The sequence below is a fragment of the Macaca thibetana genome, chromosome 1, assembly GCF_024542745.1.
Source record: "Macaca thibetana thibetana isolate TM-01 chromosome 1, ASM2454274v1, whole genome shotgun sequence".
NCBI classification, from domain to species: Eukaryota; Metazoa; Chordata; class Mammalia; order Primates; family Cercopithecidae; genus Macaca; species Macaca thibetana.
The window spans coordinates 60,933,513-60,957,900 of record NC_065578.1 but is presented as its reverse complement, the minus strand read 5'-3'; the positions used below and the strand labels follow the sequence as shown (position 1 = coordinate 60,957,900).

At 43.8% G+C, this 24,388-nt stretch overlaps 1 protein-coding gene across 6 annotated transcripts in view; it reads right to left on the bottom strand.

The window, feature by feature from the left end:
* The window catches only part of PATJ (PATJ crumbs cell polarity complex component), a 426,007-nt gene extending 402,545 nt beyond the window's left edge, over positions 1-23,462 (bottom strand). For 4 of the 6 annotated variants that reach the window (XM_050752580.1, XM_050752940.1, XM_050752817.1 and 1 more), the window contains exons 1-3: positions 23,381-23,462; positions 1,720-1,776; positions 1,451-1,617 (exon numbers count right to left, since the gene is read on the bottom strand). In XM_050752580.1, the coding sequence (XP_050608537.1) occupies positions 1,451-1,617; positions 1,720-1,741 (189 nt within the window). In that variant the 5' untranslated portion in view covers positions 1,742-1,776; positions 23,381-23,462. Of the gene's footprint in view, positions 1-1,450; positions 1,618-1,719; positions 1,777-2,793; positions 2,888-18,498; positions 19,365-23,380 lie in introns of those variants that run through there. The other 2 variants (XM_050752722.1, XM_050752671.1) reach the window with 2 other exon arrangements.
* Positions 23,463-24,388: the final 926 nt, after the last annotated feature.

The window sequence follows — 24,388 nt, the reverse complement described above, 5'->3', positions numbered from 1 at the left end:
TTTTCCCAAATTTTGTAAATTTTCACTTAACTGTGATAAATTAGATCCAATTATGTTTTAAATTCTGCCCAAATTTCATCTATAGTATAGCTACTATTCAAGTTCAGCTTCCAGAGCAGGTGATTTAAAAGTAATTTGCCAATTCTGACCCCAAAACAAAGAATACAAGAAGAGAGTTAAAACAATTTCTGGTTCGATCTCAGCGCCAAAAAAACAAACAAAAAAATCCCACAACTACTAATTTGCACGCCTCTAAGAAGAGGTAATATGTGTCCCTTACTCAATAATGATGTATTAGAGCCTGCAGAGTCCAGATAGTGTGGTAAATGAGTAGAGGAAACACAATTATATATTTAAATACCAGGTATCCTGCTTCCAAGGAACTTTTAATCAGAATATGCATGAAAGACAATAAATATTTGATAATTAAGAGAAGCGTGACTATTGTGCTATAAGGGCATGATCACTTCTTGTTAGATAAAAGACTTCGGCAGGGCGAGTTGGCTCAGGCCAGGCCAAGCTAGGTGGCTCACGCCGGTAATCCCAGCACTTTGGGAGGCTGAGGTGGGCGGATCACGAGGTCAGGAGATAGAGACCAACCTGGCTAACACGGTGAAATCCTGTCTCTACTTAAAAAAAAAAAAAAAAAAAGACTTCACAAAGAAAATACGCCTGGGTGAGGTGGCTCATGCCCATATTCCCAGCACTTTGGAAGGCTGAGGTAGGAAGACTGCTTGAGGCCAATAGTATGAGACCAGCCTGGGCAACATAGGGAGACCCTGTCTCTATAAAAATTTTTTAAAATTAGCCCAACTGTGGTGGCACACACCTATCCCAGCTACTCTGGAAGCTGAGGTGGGAGCATTGCTTGAGCGTGGGAGGTCAAGGCTGCAATGAGCTAGGATCACAGCACTGCATTCCAGCCTCAGTGACAGAGAGAAACCTTGTCTCAAAATAAAAAGAAAATATATTTAACTTAAGCACTATTTTATAATTTTGAAGATGTTGAGAATTCTCAAAGCATCTGACCTTTACATATTTAAATAAGTACAAAAACCATATTCTAAAACCAAGCACAATTTTTTTTTTTTTTTTTTTGAGAGACAGGGTCTCAACTCTGTCATCCAGGCTGGAGTGAAGTGGCATGACCATGGCTCACTGCAACCTGGAACCCCTGGGCTCACACAATCCTCCCACCTCAGACTCCTGAGTTGCTGGGACTACCGGTACACACCACCACGCCCAGCTGCGAAAGAAAAAATTGATTATCGACATTTCTAAATTGTCTATGCCAGTGCTACCCACAAGTTATAGGTTACAGGTCCCAATACAGCCTCTTTGCTGAACTGAGTCCTTAAAGATAATTTGTCTTTGTCTATCTCCTCTATCTTTCTTTGATGGTTTGAATATATTAATACATATATTAACGTGAAACTGATGGGTAACTTACTTGTCCTTTCAGTTGCTTGATGGACTGCTGAAGTGTGAGTATCTGGTTGAAGAGAGGACTCTTTAGTGTCTCATAAAACACAGATAACTTCTCATTCTGTGACGTGTCACCCTTCTCCTGCAATTTCATTTTCAGGCGATCAAGTACCTGCAGGACCTGCAGTTTATCTTGGGTTAAGATGAATAAGTAGAGTAATAGTTAAGTCCCATCTGAGATTCCATTTTAAAATCATTAATTAATTAAATTATAGAACAATATATCCAGTATACCTGTAGCAGGATTTTCAGGCATTTTGAATTATTCCCTTCAATCACTCTTAAAGATACCTAAAGAAAAATTTAAAAATATAAAAGATGAATTTCAATTGTATATGGCTATAATCCTGTAGAAAAATTTAGGAAAACCTCAAGAACATTCTTTATCAAGTCTCCACTCAGTGAAATTCAAATTATAACCACAATGAGGTGCCACTACACACCCATTAAGATAATTAAAATTTAAAAACAGACAATACTAAGCGTCGAGGCTGTAAGTGCGTGGAACTATTGTACATTGCTAAGAGAAATGTAAAATGTCACAACCACTTTGGAAAATTGGTAGTTTCTCATAAAGTTAAAAATACACTTACTATATGACCCAGCACTTCCACTCACAAATACTTACGCAGTATTCATGAAAATATATGCTCACAAAAACGCCTGTACATAGAAGTTTATAGCATTTTTATTTATAAAAACCCCAAAACTATAAAAACCCAAGTGTCTAGAAACAGATGAATAAACAAATGGTATATAATATTCAGAAATGAAAAGGAAAAATTACTGATACACACAACAAGGATAAATCTCAAAAATGGTATGTTGAAAAAAGAAACCTGACCCAAAAAAGTCACAAACTGCACTGTATGATTCCATTCATATGAAGTTCAAGTACTGACAAAACTAATCTACAATTATAGATAAATTTACCTGGGGCAGGGTGATAGGGAGTTGACCATGACAGGCTTCAGAACATACTACTCTCAAAATATGACACCTTGGCATGTTGCATATTTTAAGCTGAAGGAATCTGAGAAACAGCAGGTGCAAAAAGGACTTCCCCTGAAGCAGATCATAGGATCCTCGTGTGAGAGGTGTCCTCTCTATACCCAGAAGATAGCAGCATCTTAATCTCAAAAGACAGAGTGGCTAGGTGCAGTGACTCATGCCTATAATCCCAGCACTTTGGGAGGCCGAGGAAGGAGGATTACTTGCGCCCCAGAGTTTGAGGCCAGCTTGGGCAACACAGTAAGAGCCCATCTCTACAAAAAATTTAAAAACTCAGCCATGCATAGTGGCACATACCCGTAGTCCCCGCTGCTTAGGAGGCTGTGGCAGGAGGATCACTTGAGCCCAAGAGGATGAGGCCGCAGTGAGCTATGAGCCACTGCACTCCAGCCTGGGGAAAAGAGTGAGACCCTGTCTCAAAATTTAAAAATAGAAATAGAGGAACACCCAGAGGAATCTGAACAAACAGGCCTTGTTAAGTTTTTCCCAGTTTACTCCTCTTAGCTCATATCCCTTTCTGTCCTATCACATTCCACAACTCTTCCTTCTTCATCAAACCTAACTTAAAAACACTCAGGTTTTACTGTTTCTTCGGGTCATTTCCTTATGAAGGCTCCCATGTCATGTAAAACTTACATTAAACAAGTTTACATGTTTTTCTCTTGTTAATCTACCTTTTATTACAGGGGCCCCAACCGAAAACTTGGAAGGGTAGAAGCTATTTTCCCTCCCCTACACTGGGAAGGGGTTCAAGGAAGCTTTTTTGGCGTGACGGAAACATTCTGTGTCTTGAAGTGGGTACTGTTTACACAGATGCATATATTTATCAAAATTTATTGAACCAGGCCAGGCACAGTGGCTCACTGTGATCCCAGCACTTTAGGAGGTCAAGGTGGAAGGATCACTTGAAGCCAGGAGTTTGAGATCAGCCTGGGCAACAAAGTGAAACCTCATCTCTACAAAAACAAAAAAAATTAGCCGATGTGGTGGCTTGTACCTATAATCCCAGCTACACTGGAGACTGAGGTGAGAGGATCGCTTGAGCCCAGGAGGTCAAGGTTGCAGTGAGCCATGATCATGCCACTGCACTCTGGCCCGGGTGACAAAGGGAGACCCCATCTCCACAAAAAATAAAAGAAAAATTCCCGAGCTGTACAAATGATCTCAGACTTTTACTAGCCATCTATAGCTCAAAAGAAATTACAGGTATGCTGCGGCTCACACCTGTAATCCCACACTTGGAGAGATCGAGGTGGGTGGATCACCTGAGGTCAGGAATTCAAGACCAGCCTGGCCAACACAGAGAAACCCTGTCTCTACTAAAAATACAAAAATTAGTCAGGCGTGGTGGCGCTCGCCTGTAATTCCAGCTACTCGGGAGGCTGAGGCAGGGGAACTGCTTGAATCTGGGCGGTGGAGGTTGCGGTGAGCCGAGATCATGCCATTACACTCCAGCCTAGGAAATAGAACCAGACTCTTTTTCCAAAAAAAAAAGAAAAAGAAAAAAGAAACCACTCAAAGTGGCATTCTCTATGGATAATGTTTCCTTAATTCCAGTGATTTGATGAAATTAACCTAAAATGTAACATAATTAAAAACTCAAAAGGCTAGCAAAACCCTTTACTATGTATGACCAAAATTAGACATTTTCAGTGATTTTTACTAGTGATACACACTTGTAATGAACCATCAAAGAAATATGAGTATTATACAATCAAAATTTTCTCACATCAACCTGGATATGGTGGCTGAATGAGATCTTTATCTTCTAATTCGAGATCATTGAGCAAAAAAGCATATTGAAAACCAATAAAGGATGCCATTGGCATTGATAAAAGGTCTAAGTATTCCATCCAAATGTTCACTGGATTCAATGGGAATACCAAAAGAAGTGCTGAATAGAACATCAAAGAAATACTTCTGATGCGCTCAGCATCTCCACTGTACAACTCATACAACTACCCAGCGAGAGGTATCTGTGAATAACAGAAGGGCAGTCATGACAGCATTGTACTCTCATATAGCAGCATACAGCCCAACAGGACTGACAGGAGCGGTCTGCTGGTCATCAACACATCAACCTCTCCAAATCAAAGAATGCAAACTAAAACAATAAGATGACATTTTATTTACTGCCAAATCTCAACTGACATTTATTGATTTTGACATTTATTGATTTATTAGAGAAAATAATAGTTTATACTCCAAATGTCATGAAAAAATAGGTGGAAATAAAAATTTGCACAATGTATACTGACACTGCTAAGTTGTCCTAAAAGAGTGTGTAATTTTTACTTCTGAGTGTCACTCTGAAAGAAATACTGGCAAAGGGGCACAAAGATGTGTGTGCAAGGGTATTTACTGCATTTTTAATAGCAAAACTCCTGGAAAAAGTAAATTATCAAAAGCAATCAGCCCGGGCACTGTGGCTCACGCCAGTAATCCCATCACTTTGGGAGGCCAAGGTAGGCAGATCACTTGAGGTCAGGAGCTGGAGAATAGCCTGACCAACATGGTGAAACCCCATCTACTAAAAACACAAAAATTTGCTGGGCGTGGTGGCAGGCACCTATGATCCCAGCTACTTGGGAGGCTGAGGCAAGAGGATCACTTGAACCCAGGAGGTGGAGGTTTCAGTGAGCTGGGATCGTGTCACTGCACTCCAGCCTGGGCGACAGAGCGAGACTTTGTCTCAAAAAAAAAAAACCAAAAAACAAACAAACAAAAAAACAGCAATTAAAATGATGAAATAGGTCTGAATGTATTGAAAAGGGAATGAGGGGGAAAGGGTTAACAGCAAGCCTGTGACTCACTCGTTTAGCTGCAGGGGTGTCCAATCTTTTGGCTTCCCTGGGCCACACTGGAAGAGGAGGACTGTCTTGGGCTACACAAAAAATACACTAACGATAGCTGATGAGCTTTAAAAAAAAAAAAAAAAAAAAAAAAACTCATAATGTTTTAAGAAAGTTTATGAATTTGTGTCAGGCTGCATTCAAAGCCGTCCTGGGTTGGACAAGCTTGGGGGATTCTCTGCACGACAGCTGACTTCCTAGTAAACATGATAAAGGTTTATAATAGATAAGAAAGGGTCTCTTATTTTAAAATATCAGGATAGATCTGGTCTCCCTTAACTGCCTTCTGTAAATAATCTGAGAATTTATGGATGTTTGGGGCATGGCTAGCCGGAAAACAGGAGATAATCACAGGCATTTTCTATTTGTGTAACTAAGAGAATAGAGAACTAGAGATTCCCCTTAGCAGGTTCAGTGGCTTTGGAGGCCGAGGCCAGAGAATTGCTTGAACCCAGAAGTTCGAGGCTATAGTGAGCTATGATTATGCCACTGTACTCCAGCCTGGGTGGCAGAGGGAGACACTGACTCTTTAAAAAACAACAACAAAAACTAGAGATTCCCAAAACAGAAAAGGCTTCTTTAGGAAAAACATTTGTTAATCCAAAGCAAAAAATTGTGTTCCGAGGTTGAATTTTACTTCTGTAAACAAATTAAGAACTACACTAGGGCTGGGCGTGGTGGCCCTACTGTAATCCCAGCACTTTGGGAGGCCGAGGTGGGCGGATCACTCGAGATTACGAGTTTGAGACCAGCCTGGCCAACTTGGTGAAACCCTGTTTCTACTAAAAGTACAAAAATCAGCTGGGCGTGGTCGTGGGTGCCTGAAATCTCAGCTATTCGGGAGGCTGAGGCAGGAGAATTGCTTGAACCCAGAAGGCAGAGGTTGCAGCAAGCCAAGATTGTGCCACTGCACTCCAGCCTGGGCGACAAGAGCAAAACTTCATCTCAAAAAAAACTACAGTAAGTCTATCATAAATACATGAAGAAGTGACTTCATATCAGTCATATATAACTGTTTTCAGTATGTTGATAATATGTCCGAATGTAGAAGAAAGTGAAATTTTTTGGAAGTTGTGCCTGCTGGCTGGGGGCTCCTCCAGGAAGGAATGCTCATCTGTCTGGCTTCTGCCTCTAACCTCTGAATCATGAGTAAGGTTTGGAGTTGGGTAAGATTTCACATTCATATGAAGATGCTTTGACAATTCAGCCCTTTGCATTAACACAGAGAAGTTATCCAATATGCACAACTGAATGAGGAAAACAGAGTTTCAGAATGAGTGCATTATTTTCACGTTTGTAAGAAAAAAAAAATGTGTGTGTGTAGGTTTCTAGAAGAAGAGTTAAACCAAGCATGCTGGCATGTGCCTATAATCCCAGCTACTCAGGAGGCTGAGGTGGGAGGATCACTTGAGCCCAGGAGTTCAACATCAGCATGGTCAACATAGCTAGATACACATATCAAAAAAAAAAAAAAAAAGAGAGATTTAGAAAGATAGTCAATGTAGTAATAGTGATTACTTCTAGAAAGTAGATGTGAGGATGGAGAGATTTAAAAATTAAACTTTCCATTTTACAACCTTACATGCTGCAGGTATTAATTTTATAATTTAAAAACTAGGGAGCCAGGCGTGGTGGCTCATGCCTCTAAACCCAGCACTTTAGGAGACAGAGGCAGGTGGATCACTTGAGCCCAGGAGTTTGAAACCAGTCTGGATAACATGGCAAAACCCTGTATCTACATAAAATACAAAAATTAGCTGGGTGTGATGGTGCACACCTGTAGTCCTAGCTACTCAGGGGGCTGAGGTGGGAAGATCACCTGGGTTCTGGGAGGTTGAGGCTGCAGTGAGCTGAGATAGTGCCACTGCACTCCAGCCTGGGCGACAGCATGAGACTCTGTCTCAAAAAACAAAACTAAAAATAATGAAAAATAGGGCCCAATGCAGTGGCTCACACTTGTAATCCCAGCACTTTAGGAAGCCAAGGTGCAAGAATTGCTTGAGTCCAGGAATTCAAGACCAGCCTGGACAACATAGTGAGACCCAGTACCTACAAAAAAAATTTTAAAATTAGCCAGGCCTGCTAACACATACCTGTGTCCCAGCTACTCGGAAGGCTAAGGTGGGAAAATTGCTTGAGCCCAGAAGATCGAGGTTGCAGTGAACCATGATTGCACTACTGCACTCCAGTCTGACAACAGAGCAAAATCAAAAAAAAAAAAAAAGGAAAAGTGACCAAAAAAATGATGGCTATGACAGTCTACAAGCCACACAGTGGGATAATTGTACTATAAGGCATATACACACAATAGCAGAGCAGAGGTGTGTACCATGTGCTAAGAAAAATAATAAAGAAAGAGTGACTAAACCCCACCTAAAAAGTTTAGGAGTACTGGAATGAGAACACAACAGAAAACTCTCTCATTGTAAATTAAAAAAACAGTCCGGGCATGGCAGCTCATGCCTGTTCCCAGCACTTTGGGAGGCTGAGGCGGGCGGATCACGAGGTCAGGAGTTCAAGACCAGTCCAGCCAATATGATGAAACCCCATCTCTACTAAAAATATAAAAAACTAGCCAGGCATGGTGGCGCACGCCTGTTGTCTCAGTTACTTGGGAGGCAGAGGCGAGAGAATCACTTGAATCCAGGAGGAAGAGGTTGCAGTGAGCTGAGATCATGCCACTGCACTCCAGCCTGGGTGACAAAGCACCACTCTGTCTCAAAAACAAACAAAAAAAACAGGCCAGGAACAGTGGCTCACACCTGTAATCTCAGCACTTTGGGAGGCCAAAGCATGGGGATCACCTGAGGTCAGGAGGTCAAGACCAGCCTGGCCAACATGGTGAAACCATCTCTACTGGCCGGGGGTGGTGGCTCATGCCTGTAATCCCAGCACTTTGGGAGGCTGAGGCGGGTGGATCACCTGAGATCAGGAGTTCGAGACCAGCCTGACCAACATGGTGAAACCCCGTCTCTGCCAAAAATACAAAATCAGCTGGGGGTAGTGGTGCATGCCTGTAATCCCAGCTACTCGGGAGCCTGAGGCAGAAGAATTGCTTGAACTCGGGAGGCGGAGGTTGTGGTAAGCCAAGATCACGCCATTGCACTCCAGCCTGGGCAACAGAGCGAAATCTTGTCTCAGGAATAAAAAAGAAAAAAGAAACTCTGTCTCTACTAAAAATATAAACATTAGCCGGGTGTGGTGCCGGGCACCTGTAATCCCAGCTACTCAGGAGGGTGAAACAGGAGAATTGCTTGAACTCAGAAGATGGAGGTTGCAGTGAGCCGAGATCACACCACCGCACTCCAGCCTGGGTGACAGAGCGAGACTCCATCTCAAAAAAATAAATAAATAAAATAAAGTAAAATAGCAAAAGTAGAGTGACCATCAGTCCTCGTTTGCTCTTGACAGCCTCAAGTCGCACTTTACCCAGCATCATTATTAATAGTGCTGTATTTCAGTCTCTTTGTTCTCCAAAGTGTCTCGGTTTAGGCCTGGCGCAGCGGCTCATGCCTGTAATCCCAACACTTCGGAAAGCCGAAGCGGACGGATCACTTGAGGTCAGGAGTTGGAGACCAGTCTGGCCAATATGATGAAACCGTGTCTCTACTAAAAATACAAAACTCTGCCAGGCGTGGTGGCACATGCCTGCAGTCCCGGCCACTTGGGAGGCTGAGGCAGAAGAATTGCTTGAATCCGGGAGACGGAGGTTTCAGTGAACCGAAATCATGCCACCGCACTCCAGCCTAGGTGACAGAAAGAGACTCTGTCTCCAAAAAAATAAAAAAATAAAAGTGTCCTGGTTTGAGTAATATATAAGGCTACCCTAGGTTAGTGGTTCTCAAACTTTAGCATGCATCAGAATCACCTGTAGGGCTTGTTATACCAGAAATTGCAGAGTCCCACCCTCAGAGTTGCTGATTCAGTAGGTCTGAGGTAGGCCCTGAAAATCTGCATTTCTAGCAAGTTCTCTGGTGACCCTGTGATGCTCCTAGACCAGAGATCACAACTGAAGAACCACTGCATACAGGTGCAAAAGTGCATGACTTTCTGTGAAAACAATAACTAGCTTTAAAGGACCTAATATAAGGTATCTAGAAGTAGCAGAAAAGGGAAAAAAGACAACTATTACTCCAAGTATAAACTGCAAACTGATGCTTGGCCTATAAAGGCACAGGTATCGAAATTGGGAATGAACATTCAGAAACTTTCCTGCAATATGGCAGAGTAAAATGTCTTACATTTAGTAATAAAAGACTTGGCAGCTGGGTGCGGTGGCTCACACCTGCAACGCCAGCAGTTTGGAAGGCTGAGGCGGGTGGATCACCTGAGGTCAGGAGTTCAAGACTAAGAAGGAGAAACCCCGTCTCTACTAAAAATACAAAAATTAGCCAGGCGTGGTAGCGGGTGCCTGTAATCCAGCTACTCGGGAGGCTGAGGCAGGAGAACTGCCTGAACCCGGGAGGCAGAGATTGTGGTGAGCCTGGATCACACCATTGCACCCCCGCCTGGGCAACAGAAAGTCTGTCCCAAAGAAAAAAAAAAAAAACTTGGCCTTATTTTGTATGTCTTTTTAAAATTTCATTTTTTCTAATAACTTATTTTACAAAAATATCAGTTCTTGAAAGATTATAGAGTGAGGAGCCTGATCTTTCACCACTGATAGTCTGAGAAGCACTGATTTAGATAGAGCAATTTGAAAGGGTCCTTGTAAATAATGCTAAGCAGACTGGTCTTTATCCTTTTAGCAACAGGAAATAATTAAAGGCTTTTAAGTAGGGAAGTACTGAGTCCAGATTTCTATTTTTAAAAGGTAATTCTGATAATAGTATAGATTAGTGGTCTTCAAACTTTTTAAAACACACATTCCCATCAGTAAAAATGTGTTGGCCATGTATCTCAATTTATTTTAAAATAAACAAATACTACTATACTAACATATGTTTTAAAACATAACATAGAAACTTGAGGGTAAGGTAAAAATGCTAAAGTTTTATTGTCATCTTCCTAAGCTCTTTTTTTTTTTGAGACGGAGTCTCACTGTCGCCCAGGCTGGAGTGCAGTGGCGCAATCTCGGCTCACTGCAACCTCCACCTCCCGGGTTCAAGCAATTCTGTGCCTCAGCCTTCCAAGGAGTGGGGATTACAAGTGACCACCACTACATCCAGCTAATTTTTGTATTTTTAGTAGAGACGGGGTTTCACTATCTTGGCCAGGCTGGTCTTGAACTCCTGACCTCGTGACCAACCCACCTCGAACTCCCAAAGTGCAGGGATTACAGGCGTGAGCCATCGCGCCCTGCCATCTTCCTAACCTCTTAATGGATCATCTTGCACATTTTGGAGACCACAGTGGAGTATCCCTCGGTAAGGATTAAGGGTAGAAATTGGTTGGCCATCTACCTCTCTTATTTTATTCTATTTTCTTAGAAACAGTCTCATTATGTTGCCAGGCTGCATTTGAACTCCTGGGCTAAAGAGATCCTTCTGCCTCAGCCTCCTGAGTCGGTGGGACTACAGGTGCACACCATGAAACCCAAGTCTCTGACTCATAATTAGTAAGCTTAAACTATGCCCACAGAGCAGGCCTGGAAAATTACAATTCCATGGTGTAAAGAAATGTCTAGGGAAGAAGATTAAAGCTCTACAAGTACATAAGGCCAGGCATGGTGGCTCATGCCTGTAATCCCAGGACTTTGAAAGGCCCAAGTGGGTGGATTGCTTGAGCCCAGGAGTTTGAGACCAGCCTGGGCAACATAGCAAAATCCAGTATCTACAAAAAAAAAAAAAAAAAAATTAGCCAGGCATGGTGGCAAAGGTGTAGTTTCAGTTATTTGGGAGGCTGAGGTGGGAGAATCACCTGACCCCAGGAAATTGAGGGTGCAGTTAGCTGTGATAGAAAAAGAGTATATGACAAGAGAAGGAAGAAACACAAGTAACTCTGCAACTCACTATCCATCAAACAGCACTCAGGCTAAATGGAACCTATGTCTCACTCAGAGTATGGTCACATGAAATCTTTGGTCATTCAAACTTGACCTGTTTAGTTAAGAAACCAACAGGGCTTATGGAGGGGGATTTCAACTTTGTTGACATGGTAAAACTGAGTCTAACTTGTCATAGATAGGCTACCTACAATTGATCACAGCTAGAAATTAAGATGCCACATTGTACTACTGTCCTTATACTTGGACAGCCTCCAGAGGAGGAGAACTTTATTATGCTTGGGAGCTTCCACTCCATCATTGATCAAGAGAGTTTGTGCCATGAATTTTTCATATCTGGTTCACTGTAGAATGTGATTGAAGGAAATTATTATAATATTGTGGCTTTTTAACAAGGCCTAGGCCGATGGCAATTAATGAAGTATTTGAAGAGAGAAAGAAATTTAATTTTAAATTAAATTATATTCTCTATTTATTTTATTATATTTATTATATATATTTTATTAAACTCTTGATCTGATTAAGATAAAAAACTTAATAAATAAAATACATAGGCCAGGCATGGTGGCTCACGTCTGTAATCCCAGCACTTTGGGAGGCCGAGGCAGGTGGATCACCTGAGGTCAGGAGTTCGAGACCAGCCTGGTCAACATGGTGAAACCCCATCTCTATTAAAAATACAAAAATCAACTGGGCGTGGTGATGCGTGCCTGTAATCCCAGCTACTTGGGAGGCTGAGGCAGGAGAATTGCTTGAACCGGGAAGGTGGAGATTGCAGTGAGCTGAGACTGCAGTGAGTCAAGATCATGCCACTGCACTCCAGCCTGGTGACAGAGCAAGACTCTGTCTCAAAAAGAATAAAAATAAAATATATATAACAGATCAAGAATTTAGGCAAAGTAAGGATTCTGCAAAACACGCTTTTTGAGCTCCCAGCACCTCACAAGAATGTAACTCCCCACTGATTTACTAAGATATATGATATGCCTAAGCTGAAATTTGGGGAGAAAAAGATCACTTGCAATCTCTGTGGGAAAGAACAGGTGTTCGGCCTCTAACCACACCTGTGAATGGGGCAGGTCACCATTAGACCACACATAACTCCCCAGTGGGAATTTTCCAGAGCTCATTGAACCAAGGAGTTGGAAGAATCAATGAGCAAGTGTAAATATAATCATATTTATGCTTATCAATATCAAGTGCAAATATCAATGTCAAGCATAAATATAGTCATGATTTCTGAAGTTATTCAAAAATTGAAGCTTTAAGTTTCTATTGTTTCCTTTGCAGTACAAAGCTCAGGATGTGTCTAATTATCATTCTTTTGTCCTCAAAGTTCAGCATTTAGGAAGTACTGATTAAATGATAAACAAACTTTCCTAGCCAAAGAATAATGGTTGCTCTTCACCAGTACTTCAAATAAATACATCTGCTGCTATACAAATGCAGACTCAAGTCAGGTGTCCTAGCCTTGTGTTCCTACCAAATGACAAGACCTTTTCCCAACACTTTAAATATAAAAATACTATATTTTGGACCACTATATCCCTGGAATTTTGGAAACACATATAAATTCCAGAACAATCCTGACAGTTTGCTTAACATTGCTTAAGCCTAAGCAATGTTTAAGCAATGTTTAAATCCTCCTGACAGTGAACATTCAGGAAATGTTGAAGTTGAAAGACACCACTTTAAATTCAGAATCTGAAATAAAAACTTGTGAATAGTGCTTCAATGAACATAATTTTTTTTTTTTAATGAAATGAAGGCTGGGCGCCATGGCTCATGCCTTTAATTCCAACACTTTGGGAGGCCGAGGCGGGCGGATCACAAGGTCAGGAGTTTAGGACCAGCCTGGCCAAAATGGTGAAACTCTGCCTCTGCTAAAAATACAAAACTTAGCTGGGCGTGGTGGCAGGTGCCTGTAATCCCAGCTACTCGGGAGGCTGAGGCAGAAGAATCGCTTGAACCTGGGAGGCAGAGGATGCAGTGAGCCGAGATGGCGCCACTACACTCCAGCCTGGGTGACAGAGCAAGACCCTGTCTCAAAAAAAAAAAAAAAAAAAGAAAGAAATGAAAACAGAGTCAGTTTTTCAGAATAATTCAGTTAACTCACGCTAATTTTCTCATTAAATTATTCAAAGTTAACCAAAGCATATCAATACTCTGCCTATAACTTGGCCACTTTTGTAGGAACAAAGTTAAACTGTTATATGGTAGCCTTCTTTTATTATTTTTATTTTGTGAGATGGAGTTTTGCTCTTGTTGCCCAGGCTGGAGTGCAATGGTGCGATCTTGGCTCACTGCAACCTCTGTCTGCCTCCCGGGTTCAGGCAATTCTCCTGCCTCAACTTCCCGAGTAGCTGGGATTACAGGTATGAGCCACCATGCCTGGCTAATTTTGTATTTTTAGTAGAGATGGGATTTTCCCATGTTGGTCAGGCTGGTCGCAAACTCCCAACTTCAGGTGATCCACCGCCTCGGCCTCCCAAAGTGCTGGGATTACAGGCGTGAGCCACCACACCCAGCCCTTTTTTTTTTTTTTTTTTTTGAGATAGGGTCTCACTCTGTTGCCCAGGCTGGAGTGCAGTAGTGCAATCTTGGCTCACTGCAACCTCCACCTCCCGGGTTCAAGCAATCCTCCTGCCTCAGCCTCCCTAATAGCTGAGACTACAGGTATGCACCACCACACCTGGCTAGTTTTTGTATTTTTAGTAAAGGCGGGCTTTCCCCATGTTGATCAGGCTTTTCTTGAACTCCTGTCCTCAGACGTTCCACCTGCCTCAGCCTCCCAAAGTGCTGGAATTACAGGCTAGAGACACCACACCCTGTCTGTGGTAGGCTTCTGTATTCTGGTTGGTAGCAGCTTTCTCCAACGAGCAACGGTGACAAAAAAATCTGGGCAATTTTCACACTTAGAGGTCTCTGATCATGTAGCCAGTGCCCATTAACAAGACCTGGGCATTCATACTATTCATTAATGATTCGTTTCCACCTCAAAAATGCTGTTCGATTTTACCCATACTGCAGACTGTGCACTCCCAACTTCTCCCCAGAAATCATGGTCATATCAGGAGTCGGGCATGGTGGCTCACGCCTGTACTCCCAGCACTCTGGAAGGCCATGGCAGGTGGATCACTTGAGGCCAGGAGTTTGAGACCAGCCTGGCTAACATGGTGAAACCCCGTTTCCACTAAAAATACAAAAATTAGCCAGACATCGTGGTGCACACCTGTAATCCCAGCTATTCGGGAGGCTGAGGCAGGAGAATCACTTGAATCCATGAGGCAGAGGAAGCAGTGAGTGGAGATTGCACCACTGCACTCCAGCCTGGGCAACAGAGTGAGGCTCCATCTCAAAAAAAAAAAAAAAAAAAAAAGGTAAAATAAAATAAAAAAGGGAAAGGGATGCTATGAAAAAAGGTAAAAACAAAGCAAGGAAACATAGATGCCATTGGAGAGAGTTAATTTCATGGGGAAGGGGTTCCACTGTTAGTGACTGTTTAGTAGATAACTACTTTAAAAATGAGAGAATACTTCACATTTTAAATGGAGGGAACATTTACAACCTGACCTTCAACATTCACTTAACTCATCTCCCTCTTCTACCACATTATGTCCTGGAACTTCATTAGAAGCTCCAAAAAACGGGCCCGGCACGGCGGCTCATGCCTGTATCCCAGCACTTTGGGAGGCCGATGAGGGCAGAACACCTGAGGTTGGGAGTTCAAGACCAGCCTGACCAACATCGAGAAACCCCTGTCTCTACTAAAAATACAAAAATATTAGCCAGGCATGGTCGTGGGCGCCTGCAATCCCAGCTACTCAGTAGCAGCAGTAACAGGAGAATCGCCTGAACTTGGGAGGTGGAGTGGTAAGCCGAGATCACACCATTGCACTCCAGCCTGGGCAAAAGTAGTGAAACTCCATCTCAAAAAAAAGCTCCAGAAAATAACCCCAAGGCAGACCAGGCAGAAGCCCTGCCCACCAACCCCTATTGTCAAAGCCACACTTACTAATTATTAATAATGGAAGCTAAAGTGAAATGAACTAACCTGTCCCTGAAAGCCCACAGACCCAGGCCTAAAAGCTATCCACCAAACCAAGTAAGGCGTGCAGAGGGTCAAAGCAAGGGCAGGACCTTGGTCTGCTTTGGTTCTAAGAGTGCAACCTACATTAGAGAATGTTAATCTCACAGTGGTTCCATTAACTTCTTTGAACTATGAGGCAGCTTCCCAAATGCAAGCAATCAATATAGACAAAATTCAAATGTGAAATTCTTAAAACACACATTGTCCCGGTTGACAATATTATTGTTCAGCAGATTTTTAAACTTTATATAAATTACATCATACTGTATACTTATTCTTCAGCAATTTGCTATTTTAAGGTCAACTTTACATTTTTAAGATTTATTCATCTGTTATCCCAGCACTTTGGGAGGCCAAGGCAAACAGATCACTTGAGCCACAATTTGAGACCAGCCTGGGCAACATGGCAAGACCCCATCTTGACAAAAAATTTAAAAATTAGCCAGATGTGGTGGCACACACCTGTACTCCCAGCTACTTGGGAGGCTGAGGTAGGAGGATCAATTGAACCCAGGATGTCTAGGCTGCAGTGAGCCATGATCACACCACTGCACTCCACAGCCTGGGCGACAGAGTGAGACCCTGTCTCCAAAAAAAAAACCAGGCTGGGGTTGGGGGTGTTACTCATGATGATATAAGCAGTTCCTCCTCAGCCACTGTAACAACTAAGTAACATTCGACAGTAGGAATACATACTTTCTTCACCCAATCTCCTGTTGGTGAGAATTTAGATCATTTCCTGTTGGTCACTAACACAAAAACAGGATTAGAACTAAATGTCTACTTCAATAATCAACTTTTTGCCAGCTGATTCAATAGCCAGTTATTGAAATATGGGAAATTCTATAGCCTATGAGCTTTGAAATCTCTGCGGGCCAATTGTTTAAATCTCCCTACACCTCAGTCCCCTTGTTTGTAAAAACGAGTTAATAAAAATTACTTCATGGATGGGTGCGGTGGCTCACGCCTGTAATTCCAGCACTTTTGGAGGCTGAGGCGGGCAGATCATGAGGTCAGGAGTTCGAGACCAGCCTGGCTAACATGGTGAAACCCATCTCTACTAAAAATGCAACAAGAGCGAAATTCTGTTTAAATTAAAAAAAAAAAAAAAAGAAAGAAAGCTGGGCGTGGTGTTGGGCACCTGAATCCCAGCTACTTGGGAGGCTGAGGCAGGAGAATCGCTTGAACCCAGGAGATGCAGGTTGCAGTGAGCCAAGATGGCGCCACAGCACTCCAGCCTGGGTGACAGGGTGAGACTCCATCTCAGGGGAAATAAAGAAAAAAAAAATTGCTTCATATGTATGTTGAAAAGACTAAAGAGCATAATTTAGAGCATTTGGCCTAGCACACAGTACACATTCAACAAATGATAGCTACTATTAGTACCTCTTTTCAATCAAAATGATTTAAAACATGGCAAAACTCCATCTCTACAAAAACTAAAACTAGCTGAGCATGGTAGTGCATGCCGGTAGTCCAGGCTGAGGTGGGAGGAACCCTCGCGACCAGGAGGTCAGGGCTAGTGAACCATGATCATGGCACTGCAAAAGCTAATAATTAAATTACTGTAGCAGAGATTTTAGTGTGTAATCAGTAAGTTAGGTTTGAGAAGACTAAAAAATAAAATGTTTCACCATTGTAGTGAGTACAAGGGCGGAGGTTATAGAGAGGACCTATAATTTGGAGTATTAATCCATTTACATGGCCAGGTGCGGTGGCTCACGCCTGTAATCACAGCACTTTGCGGGGCTGAGGTGGGTGGATCGCTTGAGGTCAGAAGTTCAAGACCAGCCTGGCCAACATGGTGAAACCCCATCTGTACTAAAAATACAAAAAAATTAGCCAGACATGGTGGTGCATGCCTGCAGTTCCAGCTACTCAGGAAGCTGAGGCAGGAGAATGGCTTAAACCTGGGAGGCAGAGGTTGGAGTGAGCGGAGATCAAGCCACTGCACTCCAGCATGGGCAACAGAGCAAGACTTGTCTCAAAAAATAATAATAATAATAATAAAAGGCATTATACACATAAGAGTATAACTGCTTTGGTAAACTAAACCCTCTTAAGAATAAACATATTCAGATCAGTGGCTCATGCTTGTAATTCCAGCACTTTGGGAGGCTGAGGTGGGTGTATCATGAGGTCAGAAGTTCGAGACCAGCCTGAGCAACATGGTGAAACCCCGTTTCTACTAAAAATGCACAAATTAGGAGGGCGTGGTGGCACACGCCTGTAATCCCAGCTACTTGGGAGACTGAGGCACAAGAATCACTTGAACCCAGGAGGCGGCTCCAGCCTTTGCAATAGAGTGAAACTGTGTCTCAAAAAATAAAAATAAGATATTTCAGTTTCCTTTACAAGACATCTGTTCAAAATATTGTGTGTATTGTGCATTTACAGCACATTTCAATCCTAAGTAACCCAATATAAAGTGGCCCATGCCCATGTGTAAGAGTGGCTTACTGTAGTAAAGTTTTAATCTATACCTTTTCAGAAAGATTCCTGTTTTGTTTTTGTTTTTTCTTCCTCCACCGTGTTTTTAGAAAAGAATTCTTTATCAATTCAGCTCATATGGTCTCTATGCCTTTTCTTAAAGTAACTATCTGAGTAAGAGCACTCACAAACTTGAGTTCTTCCCAATAAAAAGATCACAATTCCATAATTTTACTGGAATTAAACATAAGGGAGGAACAAAAAGCAGGAGAATAATAGCTTACAGATTACAAGACACATTCTTGAACATTATTTTCTTTCAACCTTGCCAAATCTCTATAAGGCAGACCATTTGCAAATGGGACCAGATTCTGGAGGACCAGAATTAAATGACTTGTCAAGCGTTACATGGTAAGTGGACCCAATTCCCTGTCTCCAAACTTTACTGGCTGGACAGCTGTACAAACACAAAAAATAAGTGAGTTCCACATCTTCAGCATCGATCTATCCCACTGACTTAAAAGGAAGGGTATTGACAGGCACTAAACTTCTCCCCATTTGCACCAGAACCTAAAATAAGGGCTTTTAAAAAGGCATCCAAATCTACACAAAACCCTAAGGAAAAAAACATAGCAATGGTCATGCAAACATCAAGGCAGATCGGTCCCGTTTCTCAAAAAACTTACCAAGTTGGCTCACCAAGGGGAGCAAAGTCTTAAGTGAACAAATTAAATCCCACTTTGGCTTCCCCAACCTAATGTATTCTTGTTAAACTTTAACAAAGCAAGTAAATTCAGACTGCTGGCTGTTCAGTGTAAGGATAATGATTAAATGCTGTTAAGTAAAAATGCAGTTGTAAGAACTAGAAAATGCTGAACCACTGTCTCAGAATCACAAGGTTCTAAATGCGAATTCACTATGAGAACATATATACAGATTTTTCTCTTTAACTTTAAAAATGCAATCGGAAAGAAAATACATCCTAATGTTATTAGTGGTTACCTCTCAATAGTAGATAGTTTGTGTACTTTTAGTTCCTTTTTTGAAAATTTTCTCCAATTTTTCTACAATGAATATGTTAGCTTTACAGTTACAGAAATATTAATGCATGGCTTAAACTTATTACGGTTTCATTAAATGCAGAAGAGAGCTTAATACAATTTCTATTCAGCTTTAAACACAACTATTTTTCTGATGGGAAACCCATTTTATGTGACCTCCTTGTGATATTGTATATTGGTTTTCATCTATGGTTCCTGGTTCATAACTCCCATGACTCTTGTTACAGTCTTTTGTTACACTGGTGGGGCGCTTTAGGTCTCAGAAGCAGTCCTCAGAAAACAGAAATCTGTCTGACACTCTCCTGCCCCTCCTTTCATCTGCTCCTTTTTCTCCCCAAGGCAGGACTCTAATCTTCCCCTGCTTTTCCATCTTGAAGCTGGCTGTAAAGAAATTCTCTGGGCTGGAAGGGTGGTTCACGCCTGTAAGTCTAACATTTTCACAGGCCAAGTCGGGAGGACAGCTTGGGACCAGGAGCTCGAGACCAGCCTGAGCGATATAGCAAGACCCAGTCTCTACTAAAAATTTTTTTTTTTTTTGAGACGGAGTCTTGCTCTGTCGCCCAGGCTGGAGTGCAGTGGCCGGATCTCAGCTCACTGCAAGCTCCGCCTCCCGGGTTTACACCATTCTCCTGCCTCAGCCTCCCGAGTAGCTGGGACTACAGGCGCCCGTCACCTCGCCCGGCTAGTTTTTTGTATTTTTTAGTAGAGATGGGGTTTCACCATGTTAGCCAGGATGGTCTCGATCTCCTGACCTTGTGATCCACCCGTCTCGGCCTCCCAAAGTGCTGGGATTACAGGCTTGAGCCACCGCGCCCGGCCTACTAAAAATTTTTTTAAAGAGGCCAGGCATGATGGCTCACATCTGTAATCCCAGCATTTTGGGAGGCCTAGTCGGGCAGATCTCTTGAGGTCAGGAGTCCGAGACCAGCCTGGCCAACATGGCAAAACCCTGTCTCTACTAAAAATACAAAAAAATAAAATAAAATAAAATTATCTGGTCACGGGGGCGCACGCCCCCACGTAGTTGTGAGGCTGAGCCAGGAGAATCGCTTGAACCAGAGGAGGTGAAGGTTGCAGTGAGTGGAGATGGCAGCACTGCACTTTAGCCTGAGCAACAGAGTAAGGCTCTGTCTCAAAAATAAATAAATAAAATGAATAAAAAGTTTTAAAAATAAAAATAATTGCCAGGTCTGGTGGCTCACGCCTGTAATCCCAGCACTTTCGGAGTCCAAGGCAGGTGGATCGCCTGAGGTCAGGAGTTCGAGACCAGCCTGGCCAGCATGGTGAAATCCCATCTCTACTAAAAATACAAAAATTAGCCAGGCGTGGTGGCAGGCACCTGTAATCCAAGCTACTCGGGAAGCTGAGGCAGGAGAAGCACTTGATCCTGGGAGGTGGAAGTTGCAGTGAGCCAAGATAGCACCATTGCACTCCAGCCTGGGCAACAGAGCAAGACTCTGTCTCTAAATTAATTAATTAATTAATTAAAATAAAATAATTTTGGCTAGGTGCAGTGACTGATGCCCGTAATCCCAGCACTTTGGGAGGCCAAGACAGGTGGCTCACTTGAGGTCAGGAGTTCGAGACCAGCCTGGCCAATATGGTAAAACCCTGTTTCTACTAAAAATACAAAAATTAGCCAGGCATGGTGGCACAGGCCTGTAATCCCAGCTACCCCGGAGTCTGAGGCAGGAGAATCACTTGAACCCGGCAGGCGGAGGTTGCAGTGAGCTGAGATCACGACACTGCACTCCAGCCTGGGCAGCAGAGGAAGACTCTGTCTCAAAATAAATAAATAAATAAATATTTTTAAAAATTATCTGACCTCCGTTGTCTGACTGTAGGTCGTAAGACCCCCATAAGAAGGGGTCCTGCCCATACCCTGGAGGAAGGAATGCTACAGAGAGAGGCCAAGAAAAATCTGAACAGATAGGCATTGCTGGGTTTCCCCTACTCCATGCTTCAATTATGTTTACCCAGTGAAGTCTCCATAAAAAGCCCAAGAAAATGGGGTAGGGAGAGCTTCTCAATATCTGAACACACGGAGGTTCCTGGAATGTGGTATGCCCCTTCTCAAACCTCACGTTATGCATCTCTTCCTCTTGTATCCTCTGTAATATTCTTAATAATAAACTAGTAATAAACCTAAATAAGTGTTTTCTTGAGTTTCGTGAGCTGCTCTAGCAAATTAACCAAACCAGAGGAGGGGGTTATGGGATTCCCAATTTATAGGTGGTTAGTCAGAAGCCAGGGTAAAACAATCTAGGACTTGTGATTGGCATCAGAAGTGGGGGCAGTCCTATGGGATCTGACACTATCCCCAGGTAGACAGTATCAGAATCGAACTGGAAGATGCTCAGCTATTGTTTGATGCAGAACTGATTACCCCACACATTTATTTGGTCACAGAAATCTTCAGTGTTGATTGCAGTGGTGTGAGAGCAGAGGAAAAAGTTTGTGTTTTTCCTCTTACCCCTAATAGGATCTGGACTAGTAAGGACAAATCTCTTCAGAACTCCTTTTATAAGTTCTAAGTTCTATCCATAAGTATTTCCATATTTATTAACTTTCTTATTATTTTTGTGAAAGTTGCAGATACCAGGTCAAAATCACTTTTTCTCAGACCCAAACAAACTAGAGATGAAGAGCATGAGGGAGAAAGCTCATGCTTGCATGTCTGAGATAAAGATCTCAAGAAACTAAAATAACCCCCTAAGAAATTCTTTCTTTAGGAATGCAGTAATTCAGATAAGATAAGATAAGATCATCTTTTTTCCCTTTTTTTTTTTTTCTTTTTTGAGGCAGGGTTCTTGCTCTGTCACCCAGGCTGGAGTGTAGTGGTACAAACGCCACTCACCGCAGCCTCCATCTCCTGGGCTCAAGCAATTCTCCTGCCTCAACCTCCCGACACACCTGACTATTTAAAAAGCTTTTTCTGTAAAGACAGCCATGTTGCTCAGGCTGGTCTCCAACTCTTGGCCTCAAGCGATCCTCCTGCCTAAGCCTCCTAAGTAGCTGAGATAACAGGCATGAGGCAGGGTGCCAGGCCTGATAAGATGCTCTCCATAACACCTGCCCAGTAATGGCATCTTCGACAATGGCCAACTCTGACTTGGAGTCTGCAAAACCAATAAACTCTGTTTTCAAGCAGCTTATCTGCACTTACTTTGCCAATAAAAGTTTCCCTTTACCCTCCCCTCTTACATGCATATATGGCTTGCCAGGGCTGTGCCCCTCGGGCTACAATCCTCATTTCTCATTCCCAAATAAATTCAACATATTTGGAGTGTTTTGTTGTTGTTGTTAACAACATCTTAAAGGCATTATGGGCCCTAAAAACATCAAAGTTCACTTTAGCTAAAAGGCTCAATCTCACCTAACATTTTCTAATGCTGCAAACAGATTTAAGTTCTTAACTGCTGCCCCTGCCTCCACTTCTTTCAAATAGATGTGTGCAAATTAATTGGCCGCCAATAGGAATTTAGCCCAGAATGTGGTAGTATTATCCTCAGTGGAATCGACATTGTCCTTCAGGGTTTCCAAAGGCTTCTTCAATCATTTAAGAAACACTTGTCGCGCACCTACCAATAGCCAGACCCTAAATGCAGTCGAGAAATAAGGCCCTGAAAGGGGCACCCTCTAAATGGCAGAGGCAAGTCAGTAAACAACAAACTCGAATCCAAAGTGCAAGAGTCACTCGGAAATATGACAAAGTGCCAGGTGAAGGGGTGTTCACTTAATTCGGCCTGCGTGCGGGACGACTGGGGCGCTTTGGAGGGTGGGAGTGATCTGAAAACGCTTTTTTGAGCTTGATTTAAAAGCAGGAATCCAAGAATTTCCCCTAAGGCTGGAAGCACTTTCCGACCGAACCTCCCTTTCTACGCAGCAAGGCTGGCAGAGCCCAGGGCTTGACCGCTGGTTTGGGAACCTCCGCTACGGGACGCGGCCGAGCCCAAGTCGCCCACTCAGCCCGGCTCTGAGCACCCCCTCCTCTTTGTCCCCTCACCCCGTTCCCTCCTTCCACGGCCACCGATGGAGGGAAAGACTCCGCCCACCTCTGGGAGCGAAACATGGGCACCGATCTGGGCGCAAAATCGGATCCGTGCCACCCCCGAATACCAGTGGGCCGAGATTTGAGGCCCGAAAGGCCTGGGGAGGCGGGGCGGCGCCCCTCCCTGCCCGCGGCCTCGGCGAGCCCTGCGCGGCGGGGCGGGGACCACCGTGGGGTCACCCGGGCCCGACGCAGGAGGACGGCGCCCCCGCCCCGCCTCCCGGGCCAGCGCGGGCGCACGCAGCGGGCGCCCCATCCCAGCCGCGGCCCCTCTGAGCGCCCGGCGGCGCCCTCCTCCTCCGGCTCCCACCCACTCCAGGCGGGCGGGCGGGGAGAGCGCGGGGACAGGGCAGGCAGGCCCGGGAAGCCCGCGAGGGAGCTGCGCCTGGCCGGCCTCCAGGAGCGGGGACCCCCAGGGGCAAGTGCGCACCGCACAGCCGGGACCCCACGCTTTACCTGGTGCGCTGGAGGAGCAGGTGGGAGCCCGGGTCGGGCGGGCTCGGTGTCGGCCCTGCCTCACCTGGGCGGAAGTGAGAGGCCTAGGGTGGCCGCGCCTCACCTGGCAGGCCCTCCCCTCGCCCCGACTCTCTCCGCCCGGGGCGGGGCGCCGGGGTGGCGCGGGGGCGGGGGAGGGAGCCCGGGGCTGTGGGAGGCGGGCTCCAAGGAGGGAGGACGGTTTCCCTGGCTGTTTCTGTGCAGGTGAATTCCTACAGGGCGCGGGATGGCCAAAGGCCTGGGAAAAGTGGGCTGTGGGAGCGGGGGAGCGGATGAGACCGCGCTTGGTGGGGACAGCCGGCACTGACGGGGAGGGAGATCCGGACAGACCGGTGTGGTTGGAGGCCTGCGTGAAGAGCTAGACCCAAGATCCAGGAAATTGGGGAGGATATCAATGAAAGCGTTGGGTCAATCCGCTTAACACCTTGCCTTTTTGCCCCTTTCCTTTCTTAGTCTCTCATCCCTCGTTTTCTATATCCGCTGACGCAAAATAAAATATTCTAAAACGTGTAAATGTGGGAGTCATTATTTTCTTCTCATTTAGTGGAAGGAAGAAATCCAGCAGTATTTGCCTGCCGTATGCTGAGTGCTAGCTTATGCAATATCTCAATTACTCTCTGAAGAAACTAATGAGGAAACCGTGCACCAGGTAGGTTGACTGGCCCATAGTTTGGAACACAGGCAAGGCATTTTGACTCTAAATACAGTGATGATTTCACTATATATTAATTTTATTTTATTTGTGTATCACACCTTCGAGAAAAATATGCCCCGATGGTATTCTTCCACTCCCTTTAATAACTTTAGACTTTTGATGATAGGGGTTTTACTTGCCTGATACAATCCACACATTAACGATAAAGAGAATCAATCTTCAGGTATCTTATCCATAGAGTACATACAGTAATTGTTAAATACTGTGATTGACTCTGGGAAGATGTGTAAAATGGTATCCCTGTCCCCAGGACG